General features: G+C 33.5%; 1 protein-coding gene across 1 annotated transcript in view; it reads right to left on the bottom strand.

Annotated features, from left to right (window-relative positions):
• Positions 1-350: 350 nt before the first annotated feature.
• The window catches only part of tcf7 (transcription factor 7), a 72352-nt gene continuing 52346 nt past the window's right edge, over positions 351-20356 (bottom strand). Inside the window, exons 7-14 of the mRNA XM_073823953.1 lie at positions 19006-19122; positions 16648-16677; positions 16242-16404; positions 16050-16157; positions 8352-8441; positions 6079-6151; positions 2922-3030; positions 351-585 (exon numbers count right to left, since the gene is read on the bottom strand). Coding sequence (XP_073680054.1) covers positions 351-585; positions 2922-3030; positions 6079-6151; positions 8352-8441; positions 16050-16157; positions 16242-16404; positions 16648-16677; positions 19006-19122 — 925 coding nt within the window. The remainder of the gene's footprint in view (positions 586-2921; positions 3031-6078; positions 6152-8351; positions 8442-16049; positions 16158-16241; positions 16405-16647; positions 16678-19005; positions 19123-20356) is intronic.

Here is a 20356-nt window from a genome sequence, read left to right as displayed (position 1 = left end):
CGTGCTGATATTTAGGAAAACAGTACTCTTGCTCATGTGATGTAAAGGTGTTAATTTGAGCCTAGCAATATATATTCCAAGCTACAGTAAGAAAAACGATCTTTTTTGCATTATTGGTAATGAAAACATCATGCTTATTTGTCATTAAAAGCCAAAAAAATCCCAAATTCTTCATGAGATTCATCCACGAGGAAATCTAATGCCACGACTTCCTAAAAGATGAGAGGACGCCCCGCGTGAACTTGTTTTTCTTGCCGAGGAAACTGAAGCGAAGAGAACTTGAAGAAGGTGTGAGGGTGAGCTCAGTCTCCGCAGCGCTCAGCCGTCAGTCTCGTACGGCGCCCTCTGTTTTAATTCTGCCGAAGTCGAGCGAGAGTCTGGGCGAGTGGGCGGAGCGTGTGCCGCTCTGTGGGAGGGGACTGGCTGGCGGGGGAGGCGGGGTTAGAGGAGGGGCACCGTGGGGGAGAGGCGGGGTTTGGCGGGTGATAGACAGGTGACGGGGGGGAGTCTATAGCACTTCCATCGGAAGAATGGGGGCTGGCGCAGCGTCCTCTTTGAAGGTAGCGAATGCACTTCTTTTTCCTCCTAGGAACAGTCAAAGAGAGTTATCTGTGAATAAAGCGTGGATGTGAAACGTCACAAAGATGAACTCAATGCACAACAATGACACAAAATAAAGAGCACACCAAACAGTTATGCAACAATCTGAAGAATGAATAACGACAGGTTCAAAATTCTTTTCATTTTGTTGACATATTAGAGAATAAAATGTCCGATAAATCAGACAGGGTTCGTACAGATACTTTTAAATTAAAACTCTAGGACTGTCTTACTTATCAAGCAATCACTTATTTATCAAAATCTAAAAAAGATTAATAAAAATGGCAAAAATAAAGTGAAGCACATGCAAAGTATCACTACTAAATAATTACAAATGATACTATCCTTTTACTATAGTAAAACCATGATTATTTTTATTAAGGGATTTGTATTTGTGTTTGCTTTTTTTCTTTCTTTTCTGTACTGCCTTAAAGGAACACTCCACTTTTTTTTTTAGAAATAGGCTCATTCTCCAACTCCCCGCGAGTTAATAAGTTGATTTTTACCGTTTTGAAATCCATTCAGCCGTTCTCCTGTTCTGGCGATATCACTTTTAGCATAGCTTAGCATAGAACTACACTTCCATTCCGGCGTAATAGTCAAGGAAGTTTGCTGCCGTAATATGGCCGAAGCAGGCGGAATATTATCAGAAATGAGTTCCCAGCTAGTTTAGCATTTGCACATGTGCTGCGTGGTATTACTGCTCCTGCTTCAGCCATATTACGGCAGCAAACTTCCTTGACTATTATGCCAGAATGGAAGTGTAGTTCCTAATCTTATCAGCCAAGGAAATTGAAGCTTTGCATTTCCGCCGGTCTTAGTACACGATATAACTACAGAAGAGTCAAGTTTTAAATGGAAACTCGTTGGTCATTTTTGAACGTGATGCTATTGGTCTAATAGGATTCAATGATATATGCTAAGCTATGCTAAAAGTGATATCGCCAGAACAGTATCGGCGTTACAGAACGGCTGAATGGATTTCAAAATGGTAAAACTCAACTTATTAACTCGGGGGAGTTGGAGAATGAGCCTATTTCCAAAAAAAGTGGAGTGTTCCTTTAATGATTTGATGTTTTCTACTGTTTAAGGAAAAAAAGTCTGAAAAAGGATTTGTGAAGTCGCTCCAAATTCCTGATTGAACGCAAATGATTCATGGTACATGCAAAATCCAGATCTGAATAATGATTCGCAAACCAGCATTTCAGATCAGGAATCGGAGCGTGAATGTCAAATCATTTGATTTAGAATGGGACTTCAAATTGTGTATCGTGAATCATTTGATGCGTTCAACCCGTTCTGATCTAAATCAAATGATTTGTGATACATGCTCCAAATCCAGATCTGGATCAAATGATTTGCGATACTTGCTCCAAAATCCAGAACTGAATCAAATGATTCATGAATCACCAAGTTCCAATCTGAATCAAATGATTCACGATACATGAAATTCCAATCTAAATTAAATGATTTGTGATACAAAGTTCCAATCTAAATGAAATGATTCGTCAAACCGTTCCTAAGTCCCAATCTATATCAAATGATTTGCGTTACCTAATTTGAAGTCCCAATCTAAGTCAAATAATTCACGAAACCGCTCTAAAGTCCCGATCTAAATCAAATGTTTTGCAACACATGCTCCAAAATACAGATCTGAATCAAATGATTTGTGCTACTCAATTTGAAGTCCTATTTCAAAACGAATGATCTGTGATGGGCGATCCGGTTTCAGTGCTTCAAAAAGCTGAGTTTCACCCGTCACTATGTGCTTTTTATAATCATTACAAACGATGTAAAAATTAGAAAAAGAATGGCTCTTTTAATTTGATCTGGTTTTTGCTAGTGAATCGCTTAAAACGACTGATCGAAGAAATAAGCAAAAAAGTATGATTTTTTCTTTATAAGATACGTGCTCATTGGCAAAAAGTTCAACACTTGTTTCATAGATACACTGTCTTTCAATAATTCAAGCACTTTTAAAGTACCTCATGAGGAATATTGCTGTTTTCAAGTCAAATTCTAGTACTGCGAGCACCGTGTACGAACCCTGATCAGATGAATGATAGGCTATATGAACAAAATCCATCTAGACAGGAATAAAAACAATGGTTTTGTCTGCAGTGTGTTGCCCTAAGGAATAGTTGAACATTCTGAAGTTGAAAGTGATAGCAACGTGTGTAAGCCATACTGCCTTAAAACCGCAGTGCTAGCAAACCACAGTGCCAACCCCGTCGGGAGAAGCTGAAAATCAGTCACTTCACACACAAATCAAAGTCACACACGCGCTCGCGGCCGCATCAAAGTCTCAGCCTTCCTCTGACAGGAGCGTCAGCGGCTCTCGGTCAGCGCATCTGCAAACGCTGCAGCTCCGAAACTGCTGACCACAGCGAGCGGAGGGTTTGATGCGGAGGCGTCCGGGAGCAGAGATCACTGTGAGAGGGATCGCTCAAGCTCTCCGAACCACAGCCAGATCAGGGTTCGCACTTTAATCACTCAACACGAACAGTGCTTTCACTTCATTATTCTTCTTAAAGGAACAGTGCATCCCAAAAATGAAAACACTGGCATCAGTTACTCTTCCTCATGTTGTTCCAAACCTCTATTGAGTGAGTTTCTTTCTTCTGTTGAACACAAAAGTATATTTTGAAGACAAAATATCTTCTTTTGTGTTCAGCCGAAGAAAATTCATACATGGGGTTGAGTAAATGTGCCACTGAATGGGTCAAAATTATCTATTGTTCTTTTATGCCACAAATCTTTTGGATATTCAATAAAGATCATGTTCCATGGAGATATTTTGTAAGTTTCCTACTGTAAATATATTAAAACCTATTTTTTGATTAGTAATATGCATTGCTAAGAACTTCATTTGGACGACTTTAAAGGTGATTTTCTTAATATTTCGATTTTTTTTGCACCCTCACATTCCAGATTTTCAAATAGTTGTATCTCGACTAAATATTGTCCTATCCTAACAAACCAAACATCAATGGAAAGCTTATTTGTTCATATATTATGCATATGAATCTCAATTTTCAAAATCAGAATTTCTGGTTTTGTGGTTTAGGGTCACAAATGATCACAATTTTTTTTGGGTGAACTGTCCCTTTAAGATTTTTCATGTTTCTGTATTTTTATTTTGTGAAACTTTTTTCACTACAAAGCATAATATTGCTCTTTTTACTGCTCTACATTTTAGAAAAACACATGTTGAACTAAAGAAATTGACAAGTGATCTCCAATTCTAGAATGACCTGATTCTTCAAAATGAATCTGTTGAATTGATTCAGGAATCACACTGAAAGATTCATTCATTTTACACGCTTCTAATATCAGCAAGAAATTGACATTTTAGTATATTAAAGTTTATATTAATGTTTTTATATACAATACCATATAATAAAGTTGTATCTTCTGCTCACCAAGACTGTATTTATTTGATCCAAAGAACAGCAAAAACAGTACAATTTTGAAATATTTTTACTATTAAAAACTGTTTTTTAATATATATTTTAAAGTGTAATTTATTTCTGTGATCAAAGCTGATTTTTTAGCATCATTACTGCAGTCTTCAGTGTCACATGATTCTTCAGAAATTATTATTATTATTATTATCAATATTTAAAAAAAACCTCTGGATTCTTTGATAAATAGAAAGATCCAAAGATCAGCATTTATTTAAAATAAAACACTTTTGTGACATTATACTCTATACCATCCAAAAGCTTGGAGTCAATATTATTTTTATTTTTGGACAAGAAATGACAGAAAGTAATACTTTTTCCTTTCTTTTCTTTTTTCTAAGCAAGGATGTTTTTAAGCAGCAAATCGGAGTCGATTAGATCATTAGAATGATCGTGAGTCTGGAGTAATGATGCAAAAAAATCAGCTTTGAAATCACAAGAATAAATTACACTTCAAAATATACTCAAATAGAAACCAGTTACTTTAAAAAATAAAAATATTTCAACATTTGACTGTTTTTGCTGTACTTTGGAACAAACAGATGCAGGCTTGGTGAGCAGAAGAAACTTCTTTAAAAACATTAAAATAATCTTAAATAAACCTTTGACTGGGAGTTATTGGTTCATATATATTAATGTTTGAATAGTGCATATTAAGATTTAGCAATAAAAAGTTTTCTTCTTTGTAGATCACGTACTTATTACAGGGCAACACTATTTGGGGAAAACTACCAAAACATATTCAAATTGTTAATAAAAAATAAGAAATATTACTATTGAACTAATGCTGCAAAAGTAAAAGATAACCAATATTTTGTGATTATATCAATATGGCTATAAAATCTTAATAACAACAACAACAATAATTATTATTATTATTATTATTACCAAATAAAAATATAATAATAATAATAGCATAATCATTTTATTTTATTTAAGGGGAGACAATGCAGGCACCCAAAGAAAACATCAAAAGACACCATTTCTTTTATAGCACTTTATCTATTTGTGTCAATCGATTTCAATTACAATCCATAGTTTTTTCTCCTACACTGAGCCACAAATCTCCACTTCAGTTGCACTGTACACCAAACTTTACATTTGTATTCCTGTCTATATCCTGAAGGTTTTTACAGAGGGATTTGTTCAGATATAATTAGCTTGATTTTATACATTTTATTCCTCAAAAACTTGTAAAAAATAGTGTTTTCTGTCTGTTCTAAGTTTTTCTGAATTATGGAGTGATGAAATGGGATTCCCAAAATCCCCTCTGTAAAAACATTTGACTCTAATGTGTCAAAAAAAATGAAACAAGAATTTTGAAACTGACTTCATCCAGTGTTTAGATTTTTTGTACTAGAAATGTATGCAAATTAGAGCATTTTTTATTAATTAGTGCATATTTAAACATAACATTTTAGAAAACTTGTAATACAAATAATGTTTGCAATTATCACTGTAATCAATCAACTGCGTAAGTAAGGTGATAATTATTAGTTGTTTTTTTTCCCCTATTCACCTGCATTGTTTCACCTTAAAAGTATAAATGACAAATTCCACTACTAACATTTATGTCTTGTTGCTTTATTTTTCAAATGTTAAACTGTTAAACTTTCATTTTGACAGAAAACCGCAGGAATGTGTTACTATGATTCACTCTGAAACACAGTGCATGTATTCAATTAAACAGTAGCCTTATGACGTGGTGATCACAGTAAGTCAGATCGTGATTTGGCTGTTATTTCAATGAATCATGCAGTCCTGGTCTGAACTAATCTTTCTAGAGCTGGCTGTTGGTGTCCTTCATTCGTGCAAATTACATCTGCTTCAAGCAGGACTACGACTCAAAGGCTTATGGACAAAAACCTTGCAGAAAGTCAGATGAAACAGTAAGGCGAGTGTTTAATTAAAGCAGAGCTGGGCCGCCGTCCTGCAGAGTTTGACTCCAGGATGGAGGTGTGATGGAGGAGGGCTGTGTGTTAGTGACAGACGCATGCGGGACAGCGGTACACACCTGCAGGGGCCGCACCAGTCCGTTTGTTGGTTGAGGCCAAAGCGAGCGCGGCATTTCTTTGGCGAGCCGGGGTCTGAGCGAAAGGCAGCATGCGTGCAGAGAAAGAGACAGCGGCAGAGAGAGAGAAGGTGGAGGCAGGAGGAGGTGAAGGAGAAAGAGGCCGCCGGGGCAGAGAGGTTAGCCAGGAGAACACCAGGAGAACGAAAAAAAGCAATCACAGTCAAGACCATCAGCTTACTGCAAATAAATAGAGCTATGTAATATCATATTAGCTGCTTGTCCATGCATACTGCCTACTATACAGAAAAAAAAATATGTCTAAGTTGTAAATAAGACAAAAGAAGCTTGTTTCTGCCACTGAAAAAAATGAAGGTAAAAAAAAGTCTGAATTGCACAATACAAACTCAGAATTGCAAAATATAAACAGAATTGTGAGATAGAACCTCTGAATTTTAAGGAAAACGGACGGAATCGTGAGATATAAGCTCGGGATTTTCAAGGAAAAAAGTCAGAATTTTGTAGGGTAAAAAAAAGCCAGAATTGTGAGATACAAACTTGGAATTTTGAAGAAAAAAGACAGAATTTGCGAGATATGAGCTCGAATTTTCAGGGCGAAAAAAAGTCACAATTGCGAGATGTAAATTCAGAATTCTGAGGAAAAAAAGACAGAATTGTGAGATATGAGCTTGGAATTTTCAGGTAAAAAAGACACAATTGGGAGATGTGGAGAACTTGGAATTTTCCAGTAAAAAAGAATATTGACAAACTTTTGAATAAGAATTTTGAGGAAAAAAGATGGAATTGCAAGATATGAGCTCTGAATTGTGAGATATTCATTTGGAATTTTATAGAAAAAAAGCCAGAATTGCGAGATATAAACTCGCAATTGAGGAGAAAAAACAGAACTGGGAGATATAAACTTGGAATTTTGAAGAACAAAAGCCAGAATTGTGAGATATAAACTCCGAATTTTGAGTAAAAAAGTCAGAATATTGAGATATAAAATCAGAATTTTGAGGAAAAAGATGGAATTGCAAGATATAATCGAATTTTCAGGGATAAAAAGTCTGAATTATGAGATATGAACTCAGAATTTTGAGGAAAAAAGACGAAATTGCAAGATATAAGATTTGAATTTTTTTTTTGAGGAAAAAAAGTCTGAATGGTGAGATATAAATTTGGAGTTTTATAGAAAATAAGCCAGAATTGCAAGATATAAACACTGAATTTTGAGGGGGGAAAAAAACAGAACTGGGAGATATAATCTTGGAATTTTGAGGAAAAAATAGTCAGAATTGCGAGATACGAATTTTAGGAAAAAAGTCAGAATTTCAAGGTATAGACTTGGAATTTTGAGGGGGGGGAAATGCAGAATTGCGAGATATAAACTCAGAATTTTGAGAGAAAAAAAAGTCTGAATTATGAGATAAACTCGGGATTTTGAGTAAAAAAGTCAGAATATTGAGGAAAAAGACGGAATTGCAAGATATAATCGAATTTTCAGGGATAAAAAGTCTGAATTATGAGATATGAACTCGGAGACGGAATTGCAAGATATAAGATTTAAATTTTTTTTGAGGAAAAAAAGTCTGAATGGTGAGATATAAATTTGTAGTTTTATAGAAAAAATTGCAAGATATAAACTCTAAATTTTGAAAAAAAAGAAAAAAAAGAACTGGGAGATATAATCTTGGAATTTTGAGGAAAAAATAGTCAGAATTGCGAGATACAAATTTTAGGAATTTTATGAAAAAAGTCAGAATTTCAAGGTATAGACTTGGAATTTTGAGGGGCGAAAAATGCAGAATTTTGAGATATAAACTCAGAATTTTGAGTAAAAAAGTAATATTTGTGAAATATAAACTTTTTATGCGCATCGCAGAGATGAGACAAGACGAGCATTTGAGGTTAATAAGTATATAAATTGTTAATTTGTTACGAAAATAACCGATCGTTTCACTAGATAAGACCCTTCCTCCTCAGCTGGGATCGTTTGGAGTCCTTTAAAGCTGCATTTTGGAAGTTCAAACTCGGGGCACCATAGAAGTCCACTATATGGAGAGAAATCCTGAAATGTTTTCCTCAAAAAACATAATTTCTTTACGACTGAAGAAAGACATGAATCATGATCTTGGATGCCAAGGGGCTGAGTACATCACTGAAAGTGAACTAACACTAAGTTTCAGTGATCAGTTTTATCTTTGATATTTCTGTCTATGAAATAGAAGAATGCTCCTCGTTTAAAGTATGGCTGTGATCAGTACAGAACTTACTCTTAATGTGCCTGAGCATGTAAAAACACAAAGATATGTACCTGTGCCGGAGTCCTGCTGCTTGTCTCGTTTCCTTCGCTTCTTTTTGCCCTGTGATGATGAAAGATCAGAGAAGGACGTGAACACGCTGGCCATCACACACACATACCAGTGTTCAATCATGCTAATTATAGGGCTGTGCTATTAATGAATATTCAGTTTCGATTTTGGCTTCAAATAATTATGAAAATACAATATTCGAGATAAAACAATCATTGCTCCCAATTCCACCACCTTTGTGTGCTTTCGCTCGTCTATAAAAGCCCAATTTCACATGCAAATCAGTAAAATCATGTAATGTGACTTGCATAAAATGGGACGTGCTTGATTTATTCATGTTTATTTGATGTGGTGTTTTTAAAAGCATGAAAGAGAGTTTGTGCTGTTCTGTGTAATGCTATGCGTTCAGAGCCGTCTGGACAAATAAAGTGAATGTTTAGCTTAAGATGCGTACCTAAACGTTTAAATACATGCAAATATATGTCAAAATGTGGCGTTTGCTGATTATTCGTGTAAACCTCCATCAGTTATGTCTCAAATGAACGTAAACAGTTGAGAATGTACGCAGCCCCTTACGTCACCTGTAGAAGAAAAATAATTAATCCGTGGGGACGGTTTTGCAATTCGTTCCCTCAGTTTATAAACCGTACTCACGAATTCTTAAACTGTTCCCTCGGTTTAACAATTCGTGCCCACGGATTTCCAAACCGTGCGCTCAGATTTTGTAAACCGTACCCTTGGATTTTGAATCCGTACCCACAAAAACATAATCCGTGCGCACGCTTTCGCAATCCGTTCCCACAGTTTGTAAACTGCTCTCACGGATTTGTGATTATGATAAGCTTTTCACCCAGAGTTAGATGCATGCTGCACTATTAATGTTATTATTAAATAAGGCCTATTATTACATTGCATTTAGTTTGAGAGCAAAGGAATGGCAACATAACCTGTACATTATTTGTTTTGTATTGCTTTTTACCTTCTCCTCTCCAAAACTCGTTTTTTTTTATTTATTTTTTTTTATTCAGGTAATTTTATATTTTGAAAAATATTATTAAATAAAACAAAGCCGTTTGAACAGCGCTCTTCACTTATTATTTTATTTTGGTACCATGACCGCACTTACAAAACAGCCTCCTTTTTATCGTTTATTTTACATTAATAACCAATAGGATAGAACACATGGTGTTTTGGCAGCTAATCTATTGGTGATTAATATAAAATAAAGCTAAAAACTCTGTTTTGTCAGTGTTGCATAGTCTCATATAGCCTACTGAGAAATAAAGCTTAATAAATGCAAAACAATGCATCCAGCACTTAAACAGGTGTCCTGGTTGAATTTGGGGGCGGGGCCACAAATCCGTGAGAGCAGTTTACAAACTGTGGGAACGGATTGCGAAAGCGTGCGCACGGATTATGTTTTTGTGGGTACGGATTCAAAATCCGAGGGTACGGTTTACAAAATCTGAGCGCACGGATTGGACATTCGTGGGCACGGTTTGTTAAACCGAGGGAACAGTTTAAGAATTTGTGAGTACAGTTTATAAACTGAGGGAACGAATTGCAAAACCGTCCCCACGGATTAATTATTTTTCTTCTACTGACGTAAGGGGCTCCGTAAGAATGAAAATCCGTGTGTAACAGTATATTGGATCCGTGCAGCTCTTAAAGCGTCCACAAGTAATATTCCTTCTGCCGTCTCTGAGCTTAATGTTCATCAAACAACAAAAGACAAAGACAAAATCACTCACTGCTCTCGACGGAGGGTGATTATGATTTTCGCCATAATGGAGCAGCCCTAATGCTTATTACAGATGTCACTCTGCTTAAACTCTTTAATCTGTCTGATTTCTGCACACACCTCTGCTTTTTCCACCCCTGCTTTCCCAAATACACTGTGTGTGTGTGTGTGTGTGTGTGTGTGTGTGTGTGTGTGTGTGTGTGTGTGTGTGTGTGTGGACAGACACATCCGCACAGCAGCGCTGCAGTTAATATCTTTGTGTGGGTTGCGTGTTTCCTGTTTACATGTAGGTGACGGCTCTAAATGTAGGTGAAATTTCTGTTCACATGTGATGGGTGGCAATCTCTGACAGAAAGAGAGCTGAAAATACTTACTTCCTGAAAATATTCAAATATTCAAATGACCAAAAAAGGACAAAAGGAAGCTGTGATTACTGACAATGAAACATTTAGCATATAACTCTGGGGAATTTCTGGGCTGTGTTTTTGTTCAAGTAATAATTTATTCTTTATACATACATTTGGTACACTTTATTTATATGTGAGGACCAATTATTACTATTAGCTAGTTCCTATTTAGAATCAGTTTATTAGTTGATTTGTAACTGTTTATTAGTACTTATAAAGCACACATTATTTTCATATTTTAGATCCCTTAATCCACCCCAAACTTAAACTGAACCTCTCATTTACTAGCTATTAATAAGCAGCACATAATGAGTTTGTTTAGTGAAAACGCTTAGTTAGTAGTGAATATGTGTTTCCTATTCTAAAGTGTTACCATACTGGGATATATTTTCTAATTAACTATCAAGTTTCAAAATTATAAAGGCAAACCATTTCAATGTGCAAAATAAGAGACTTGCATAATTGTCATTTGAATATTTATGTTTTTTTAAAACATTTTTAATCAGCTTTATTAACTTTTTGTAGTTTATTTTATGATTCCGTTTTTTATTTATCTATTTTTTAAGTTATATTTTTGTTTTTTTTCTTCTTTATTTTATTTTCAGTTATTGCCTCAACTTTAGAAATCAAAAATCTTGTCTTGGGAACAAAGATTTTCATCAAATATTTACATGTTTACATGAGTGTTTGTCTTAGAGAGAGATTTGTTATATTTATGTTCATTTTTAATACATGTATATATTGCCTAATTAAGTATCACATATTTATAAATATTATATATAAACAATAATAAAAATTGCATTAAATATTTATCAAAATCATTAATGTCATTAATTACATTGAAAAATTTGGCATTTTTGACATAAATCTGTGGGCTCTTTGGAATTTGTTTTTGTTCAAATAATTATTTCTCATTTATATATCATTAATTAGTAATTAATTCAGTAATTAACTATCAAGTATCAAGAATAGAAAGACAAAACCACTTAGGAGTAACAGGCAAAATAAGACACATGCAGAACTGTTATTTTAATATTTATAGTTTCTTTTTTTATTAATTCACTGTTTTATATGTTTAAATGTCATTTTAGTTTTTTGTAGTTTATTTTGTGATTTCATTTTTTATTTATCAATTTTTTTTCATTATTAATTTAAGTTTATATTTTTTATTTTTTTATTTATTTATATTATTTCCAGTTATTGCTTCAACTTCAGAAATTAAAAAAAGTTGTTCATCAAATATGATGGGTGTTTATCTCTGGGAGAGAGATTTATTATGTTTATTTTACTTTTTAATACATGTATATGTTGCCTAATTAATTATCAAGTACACAGTATCACGTTTATATATTATGAAAATATATTCTTTGAAGATAATATTCAACATTATGCTTCATTCCAAAGTAAATTGAACTAATGCAAAAAAAATAAAAAAATAAATACATCAACAAATTAATAAATAAATAATAATAAATAAAAATTGCATGTGTTTATGAGAACAAAATCATCACTTCCTGGGAAGCTTCAATAAATATAGGAAATAAATCAAATAAATACATAAAAAACCTAAAACTAAAATATAACTTAAATTAATAATAATAAAAAAAGAAGTAAAGTATAAAAATAAAATCGAATAAATACTAAAAGAATAATATAAATGCTATAAATACTAAAATATCACTGTTATGCATGTGTCTTATTGCGTATGTTACTCAAAAAATAAAATGGTTTGTCTTAGTAATCTTTATACTTGACAGTTAATTAAAAATTTTTTTTAATAATAAATAATTATTTGAACAAAAACAAGTCCCAAAAATCCCACAGAAATATACTTGTGACCCTGGACCACAAAATCAGTCATAAGGGTCAATTTTATTAAAATCTGAGATTCATACATCATCTGAAAGCTTTCCACTGATGTATGGTTTGTTAGCAAAAATCATGTTGTTTTCTGTTGGAAATGAGATTATTTTTCTTACCCCATTGGTAGATTATTTTGCTTGTTGTAAGCAAAAACTCACTTATTTTTGACTTGTTTTTTCTGAAAACAAGAAAATTGTTTTTACTCGTCTAGAAATCCTCCTTGATTTAAGAATTTTTAGACATTTTGGCTGGAAACAAGACAAAAAGCTAAGTAAGAAAAGCAGTTTTTTGCAGTGTTGTGTTGCGTTCAGTTCTATCTATTTTACTAATGCTTTTCTTACATAGAGCTTGTCTTGTTTCCAGCCAAAACATCTAAAAATTCTTAAAATCAAGAAGGAGTTTCTAGACGAGTAAAAATTAAAAGTCAAAATTAAGTGAATTTTTGCTTAAAACAAGCTAAATAATCTTGTTTCAAGCAGACAACTAATTATTTTTCTTACCCCATTGGCAGATTATTTAGCTTTGTTTCAAGCAAAAACACGCTAAATTTTGACAATCATTTTTACTTGTCTAAAATCATTCTTGATTTAAGAATTTTTAGACATTTTGGCTGGAAACGAGACAAAAAGCTAAGTATGAAAAGCAGTTTTTGCAGTGAATCTCATTGCGACTGATCTGTAATGGACTGAACACAACACAACACTGCAAAAAAATGTGTATTTATATAATATATACATGTAAATCAAAGATTAGAGTTATGCACTAAATATATTTAATGTACAAAGCTGACAGTCCAACAGATGCATCTGAATGAATGACCAGAATAATCTCATTGTGACTGATCTGTAATGGACTGAACTGAACCGAACACTGCAAAAAATGCTTTTCTTACTTACATGTTTTGTCTTGTTTCCAGCCAAAATATCAAAAAAATTCTAAATCAAAAAGGATTTTCTAAATTAGTAAAAATCAAAATTATCAAATGATCAAAGTCAAAATGAAGTGCATTTTTTTTCTTGAAACAAGCAAAATAATCTGCCAATGGGGTAAGAAAAATAATCTAGTTTTCTCTTTGAAATGAGATTGTTTTTCTCACCCCATTGGCAGATTATTTAGCTTGTTCTAAGCAAAAACTCACTTCATTTTGACTTGTTTTTCTTTTCTCGTCTAAAAAATCCTTCTTGATTTAAGAATTTTTAGACATTTTGGCTGGAAACGAGACAAAAAGCTAAGTAAGAAAAGCATTTTTTTTGCAGTGAATCTCATTGCGACTGATCTGTAATGGACTGAACTGAACGCAACACAACACTGCAAAAAATTGCCTTCGCTTGCCTTAAAACAAGTAAAATAATCTTGTATCAAGCAGACAACTAGATTATTTTTCTTACCCCATTGGCAGACTATTTAGCTTGTTTAAAGCAAAACTTACTTAATTTTTACTTTTTTTCTGAAAACAAGTCAATAATTTTTACTTGTCTAGAAATCATTTTTGATTTAAGAATTTTTAGACATTTTGGCTGGAAACAAGACAAAAAATCTGTGAGAAAAGCATGTTTGGCAGTGCACAACACAACGCTGCAAAAAATGCTTTTTTGTTTAGATTGTTTCCAGCCAAAATATATATAAAAAAAAAACTTAAATCAAGAAGGATTTTCTAGACAAGTAAAAATTAAAAGTCAAAATTAAGTGAGTTTTTGGTTAAAACAAGCAAAATAATCTTGTTTCAAGTAAGAACTCATTTCATTTTGACTTGTTTTTGCTTTAAACAAGACAATAATTTTGACTGGTCCAGAAAATCTTGCTTGATTTAAGAATTTTTAGATATTTTGGCTGGAAACAAGACAAAAAATCTGTGAGAAAAGCATGTTTGGCAGTGCACAACACAACACAACACTGCAAAAAATGCTTTTTTGTTTAGATTTGATGTCTTGTTTCCAGCCAAAATATATATAAAAAAAACTTAAATCAAGAAGGATTTTCTAGACAAGTTCAAATTAAAAGTCAAAATTAAGTGAGTTTTTGCTTAAAACAAGACAATAATTTTGACTGGTCTAGAAAATCCTTCTTGATTTAAGAATTTTTAGACATTTAGGCTGGAAACAAGACAAAAAAATCAGTAAGAAAAGCATTTTTGGCAGTGCACAACACACTTTTGCTTAGATTTGTTGTCTTGTTTCCAGCTTAAATGTCTCAAAATTCCTAAATCAAGAAGGATTTTCTAGACAAGTAAAAATTAAGTCAAAATTAAGTGAGTTTTTGGTTAAAACAAGCAAAATAATCTTGTTTCAAGTAAGAACTCACTTCATTTTGACTTGTTTTTGCTTTAAACAAGACAATAATTTTGACTGGTCCAGAAAATCTTGCTTGATTTAAGAATTTTTAGATATTTTGGCTGGAAACAAGACAAAAAAAAAAATCTAAGTAAGAAAAGCATTTTTGGCAGTGCACAACACAACACTGAAAAAAATGCTTTTTTGTTTAGATTTGTTGTCTTGTTTCCAACCAAAATATATATTAAAAAAAATTAAATCAAGAAGGATTTTCTAGACAAGTAAAAATTAAAAGTCAAAATTAAGTGAGTTTTTGCTTAAAACAAGACAATAATTTTGACTGGTCTAGAAACTCCTTCTTGATTTAAGAATTTTTAGACATTTAGGCTGGAAACAAGACAAAAAAATCAGTAAGAAAAGCTTGTTTGGCAGTGAACAACACACTTTTGCTTAGATTTTCTGTCTTGTTTCCAGCCTAAATGTCTCAAAATTCCTAAATCAAGAAGGACTTCTAGACAAGTAAAAATTAAAAGTCAAAATTAAGTGAGTTTTTGGTTAAAACAAGCAAAATAATCTTGTTTCAAGTAAGAACTTCATTTTGACTTGTTTTTGCTTAAAACAAGACAATAATTTTGACTGGTCCAGAAAATCCTCCTTGATTTAAGAATTTTTAGACATTTAGGCTGGAAACAAGACAAAAAAATCAGTAAGAAAAGCATGTTTGGCAGTGCACAACACAACACTGAAAAAAATGCTTTTTTGTTTAGATTTGTTGTCTTGTTTCCAGCCTAAATATCAAAAAGATCTTAAATCAAGAAGGATTTTCTAGACAAGTTAAAATTAAAAGTCAAAATTAAGTGAGTTTTTGCTTAAACCAAGACAATAATTTTGACTGGTCTAGAAACTCCTTGATTTATGAATTTTTAGACATTTAGGCTGGAAACAAGACAAAAAAAAAATCAGTAAGAAAAGCATGTTTGGCAGTGCACAACACACTTTTGCTTAGATTTGATGTCTTGTTTCCAGCTTAAATGTCTCAAAATTCCTAAATCAAGAAGGACTTCTAGACAAGTAAAAATTAAAAGTCAAAATTAAGTGAGTTTTTGGTTAAAACAAGCAAAATAATCTTGTTTCAAGTAAGAACTCATTTTATTTTGACTTGTTTTTGCTTAAAACAAGACAATAATTTTGACTGGTCCAGAAAATCTTGCTTGATTTAAGAATTTTTAGATATTTTGGCTGGAAACAAGACAGAAAATCTAAATAAGAAAGGCATTTTTGTTCAGTGTGGATGTGCTCCTCCTTGACTATAATTTCCCACATGTCAGAATGGTCCTGTTATTCCTCACTCAGCGGCAGAGTAATGAGGATGACTTACGTAGTTGTCGCGGGCCGACCAGCTGGGATAAAGCTGCATGTGAAGCTGCCGCTCCTTCCGCGCCAGTTCATAGTACTTGGCCTGTTCCTCGCGGGTCAAAGCGTGCCACTGTTACACACAGACACAAACATACGTGTCAAAAACACTCCTAGACTCTAATCCGGATTAGAGATAAAGCGAATGTGAACAAACCCGTCGTCCCAGGATCTGGTTGATAGCGGCGCTCTCCTTCAGCGTGCATTCAGCGATGACTTTGGCTCGCATCTCCTTCATGTAGAGCATGAACGCGTTCAGCGGCTTCTTAATCACTGGCTTCTTGGGTTCCTTTTCACGCTTCGCCTCTGGATGAGATTTACTGGTGAAAAAAAAAGAGAAAAATGATTTACAACACAAACACACTGCAAAAAATGCTTTTCTTATTTAGATTTTTGTCTTTGTTTTCAGCCAAAATATCTATTTTTGTAGACAAGTAGAGTTTTTCAGAAAAAAACAAGTCAAAATTCAGTGCATTTTTGCTTGAAACAAGCAAAATAATCTGCCAAAGGGGTAAGGAAAATAATTTAATATTTTGTTTGATATAAGATTTTTTTTTGCTTACCCCATCCAAACTCTTGTGCTCATATTTTGGCTGGAAACAAGACAAAAAAAAATGGAAGTAAGAAAAGCATTTTTTTGCAGTACAACAATGGTTAAGAAATGCATTTGGATGAGCATCCCATTAGTCAAAAAGCACTGAATATATGGTTGAGAACATTTGAAGTGGATCAAAAGTTGTTCTGAAACCAAAACCTGTTCTTAATTAACTTTTTTGATCCACTTCGAATGTTGACTACTGTATTTCACACAAACACATGAAAGACTTTGAGGTAGTAAAATTAAAATGCTCTACAACTTCAACAAAGATCATATGGATGAAAATTCACATTCGGACAGGGTTAAAATCAGTAGGAAAACGATTTTGAACAGTAAGATTTTTAAAGCCTGCATTCATTTGATCCAAAGCACAGCAAAAACAGTAAATTCTGAAATATTTTTACTATTTAAAAAATGTTTTCTAGTTGAATGTATTTAAAAAAGGCAAAGACAACCCATTTTAAGGTGCAAAAGTTATGTGCAAAATAGCTGTTATTTTATTATTTATAGTTTTTTTTATTAGCTTTTATTTTTATACTTTCAGTGTTCATCTTTTTTGTATTTTTTTATGCGATTCTGTCTCAACTTTAGAAATGTCTTGTCTTGGCAACTAAGTTTTTCCATCTAATATTTACATTTTTACATGGGTGTTTATCTTTAAAATTAAGTCAATTTTAAAAATAATTGCAAATGAAGCACTGTTTTCATTCCATGCATTCATAAGAACAAAATCATCACTTCCTGGGAAAAGAGCACAAAGCTTTAAAACTGACTGGAAATGAAATAAAAAAAAGTTAATTAAATACATTTAAAATCCTAAAACCAAAATATAACTTAAATTAATATTTTTTAAAAAAGTTAATCATAAAACGAAAACTGAAAGTATAAAAATAAAACCTAATTAAAAATATTAAAATAACACTGTCTTATTGTGCATGTTCCTCCAAAGATAACATTTTATAATCCTTCTAATTTTCTGATTTGCTGCTCAAAAAAACATTTTTATTATGTTAAAAACAGCCGAGTAGATTTTTTTCAGGTTTCTCTGATGAATAGAAAGTTCAGAAGAACAACATTTATTTGAAACAGAAATCTTTTGTAACATTATAAATATCTTTATCATCACTTTTGATCAATTTAAAGCATCCTTGTTAAATAAAAGTACTAATTTCTATAATTCCTTTCCAAAAAAAACAAGAAAAAAAAAACGGACTTATTTCAGATAAATGCTGATCTTTCTATTCATTTAAGATTACTAAAAAACTGTTTAAAAAATAATAATAATAATAATAAAATGTTTCTTATACAGAAAATCAGCATTTTAGATTAGAATTAGATTTTTGTTTAGAACAAGCTAAATAATCTGCCAATGGGGAAAGCAAAAAAATATTATTTAAAACAGAAAACAAGATTATTTTTCTCACCCCATTAGCAGATTATTTTGCTTGTTTTACGCAAAAGCGCACTTAATTTTGACTTTGAAATTTTAACTCGTCTCAAAAATCCTTGATTTAAATTTTTTTTAGATATTTTGTCTGGAAACAAGACAGAAAATCTAAGTAAGAAAAGCATTTTTTGCAGCGCAGAAATAAATCACATGTTAAAACATTCAAATAGAAAGCAGTTGTTTTAAATAGTAAAAATATTTTCTGAATTTTACTGTACTTTGAATCAAATAAATGCAAGCTTTAAATCTTACAGTTCAAAAACGTTTGTCCTCCAGAAAAACTAGTCCCGCCCAAATCCAGGTTTGACAATTAAAAAAATGGCACAAACACACACTACACTGCAAAAAATGCTTTTCTAGCTTAGATTTTTCGTCTTGTTTCCAGACAAAATATCTAAAAATTGTTAAATCAAGCAGGATTTTCTAGACAAGTAAAAATTATTTTCTTTTTTTCAGAAAAATAGTCAAAAGGAAGTGAGTTTTTGCTTAGAACAAGCAAAATAATCTGCCAATGGGGTGAGAAAAAAAAATCTTATTTCAAACAGAAAACAAGATTATTTTTCTTACCCCATTGGAAGATTATTTTGGTTGTTTCAAGCAAAAATGCATTTAATTTTGACCTTTTTTTCTGAAAACTAGACAATAATTTTTACTCATCTAGAAAATTCTTCTCGATTTAAGAATTTTTAGATATTTTGGCTGGAAACAAGACAAAAAATCTAAGCTAGAAAAGCATTTTTTGCAGTGTAAATCAACTGGAATAATATCGGAGTGCGCTTAAAGTTAATAAAGCTATCTTCAAGGGCTTCGAGAGTTTCCAGGTCTGCTCTGTGCACTACGAGTTCTGAGAAAGATCAGATCCGGAGGAGAACTTACGGATAAATGCAGCGGTCAAACTGGTCGTGATCCTGCTTGCCGGAGGGAGGCACTATAGCGGGGTGTGGGATGCCTGTAGGGTGCATGCCGGACTGAAGCATCAGAGAATGAGAGAACCTACAAAAACACACACAGAAACATGCAAGATTATTCCTGTTTTAAAAGGGAACTCCCCATACTTTGCATGAAGCGTCAGTGCGTCATGTGACCAGCAGCCGGCGCTCTATCCGCACCGCAGAAGCGCCGCAAGCAAGTCAAACTGCAACTCACACAAAACCTCCTTCTGAATCCGCACGAGGGAAAACAAACACGCCATCTGAAGCATTCAATAAAGACTCTCCAACCTCTGCGAGACAAACATCATTTCAAAGCAGACTCTAATATTTGAACAAGCAATCCTGATGGGAAAGGACTGCGGAAAGCCGAGCGAAGGAGGATTAGATCCTGCGACTCAACAAAGCGTCCCGACACACTCGCGGCTCAAGACTCTGTTCTGGATTTGTGCCCTCGACGCGAGAAGAATTGAACAAAGATGTGCGTCGTCTGTTGACATCCGAATAAAACCGTTTCCACAGCTTGGATTTATTACGCCGTGTAAGCATATTAACATGATTTGTTCATCTAATTCGGGTTTTGGGTTACAAAGGAAGGATTTGATCACAGAGTTGACGTCTGATGGGAAAAACCACAGCCGTGGGTCGGTGCCAGACGGCGTCTTTGAGCGGCCCGCACACGGGGAGAGACCAGCCAGAGCCTCAGAGTCCACTTTGAGACGGAGCTGAGCAAACAAAAGCCTGGGAAAACACTCCAGAAGAGAGGATGGACTCTATAAACGGGTCCTGAGTCGTACTGGATAGACCACTGGGGTACTTTCTGAGTGGATGTTATGTGTGGGTGGTGGTGTACTTTTACATTAAAAAAGGAGCAAAAATATCATACAGCATACAGCTGCAGGCTGCTCTTATGGTCAGTCTGTCTGTTTCTACAAAGACCAGCTGTTAACCTTCCTGTTGTGCTGTGGGTACCACATTTGTGTCAAAATGGGCCTTCATTGGTTTCCATGCAATTTCCCTGAAATTAATTTAAAATTCAATCGCAGCTTGTCAGAGTCTCTGCTCATCAAGGCTGCATTTATTTGATTAAAAATACAGAACAAACTAGGGCTGGGCGATTAATCGAAAAGTAATCGAAATCGACATTCAGAACCTATAATCGATCAAATTTTTCCAGGTCAATTATTTCAATTACTTTCCCTTTAAAAACACTACTGCGTGTGGAGTCACGTGACCCCGCTCCGTTACGTTGCGTTATTCCGCCGACATGTCGATGGAGAGCTTAAGCAGTATTAATA

This window comes from Garra rufa, chromosome 19 (genome assembly GCF_049309525.1).
Source record: "Garra rufa chromosome 19, GarRuf1.0, whole genome shotgun sequence".
Lineage (NCBI taxonomy): Eukaryota > Metazoa > Chordata > Actinopteri > Cypriniformes > Cyprinidae > Garra > Garra rufa.
The sequence above is the reverse complement of the archived record's forward strand: the minus strand, read 5'-3'. Positions and strand labels throughout refer to the sequence as shown.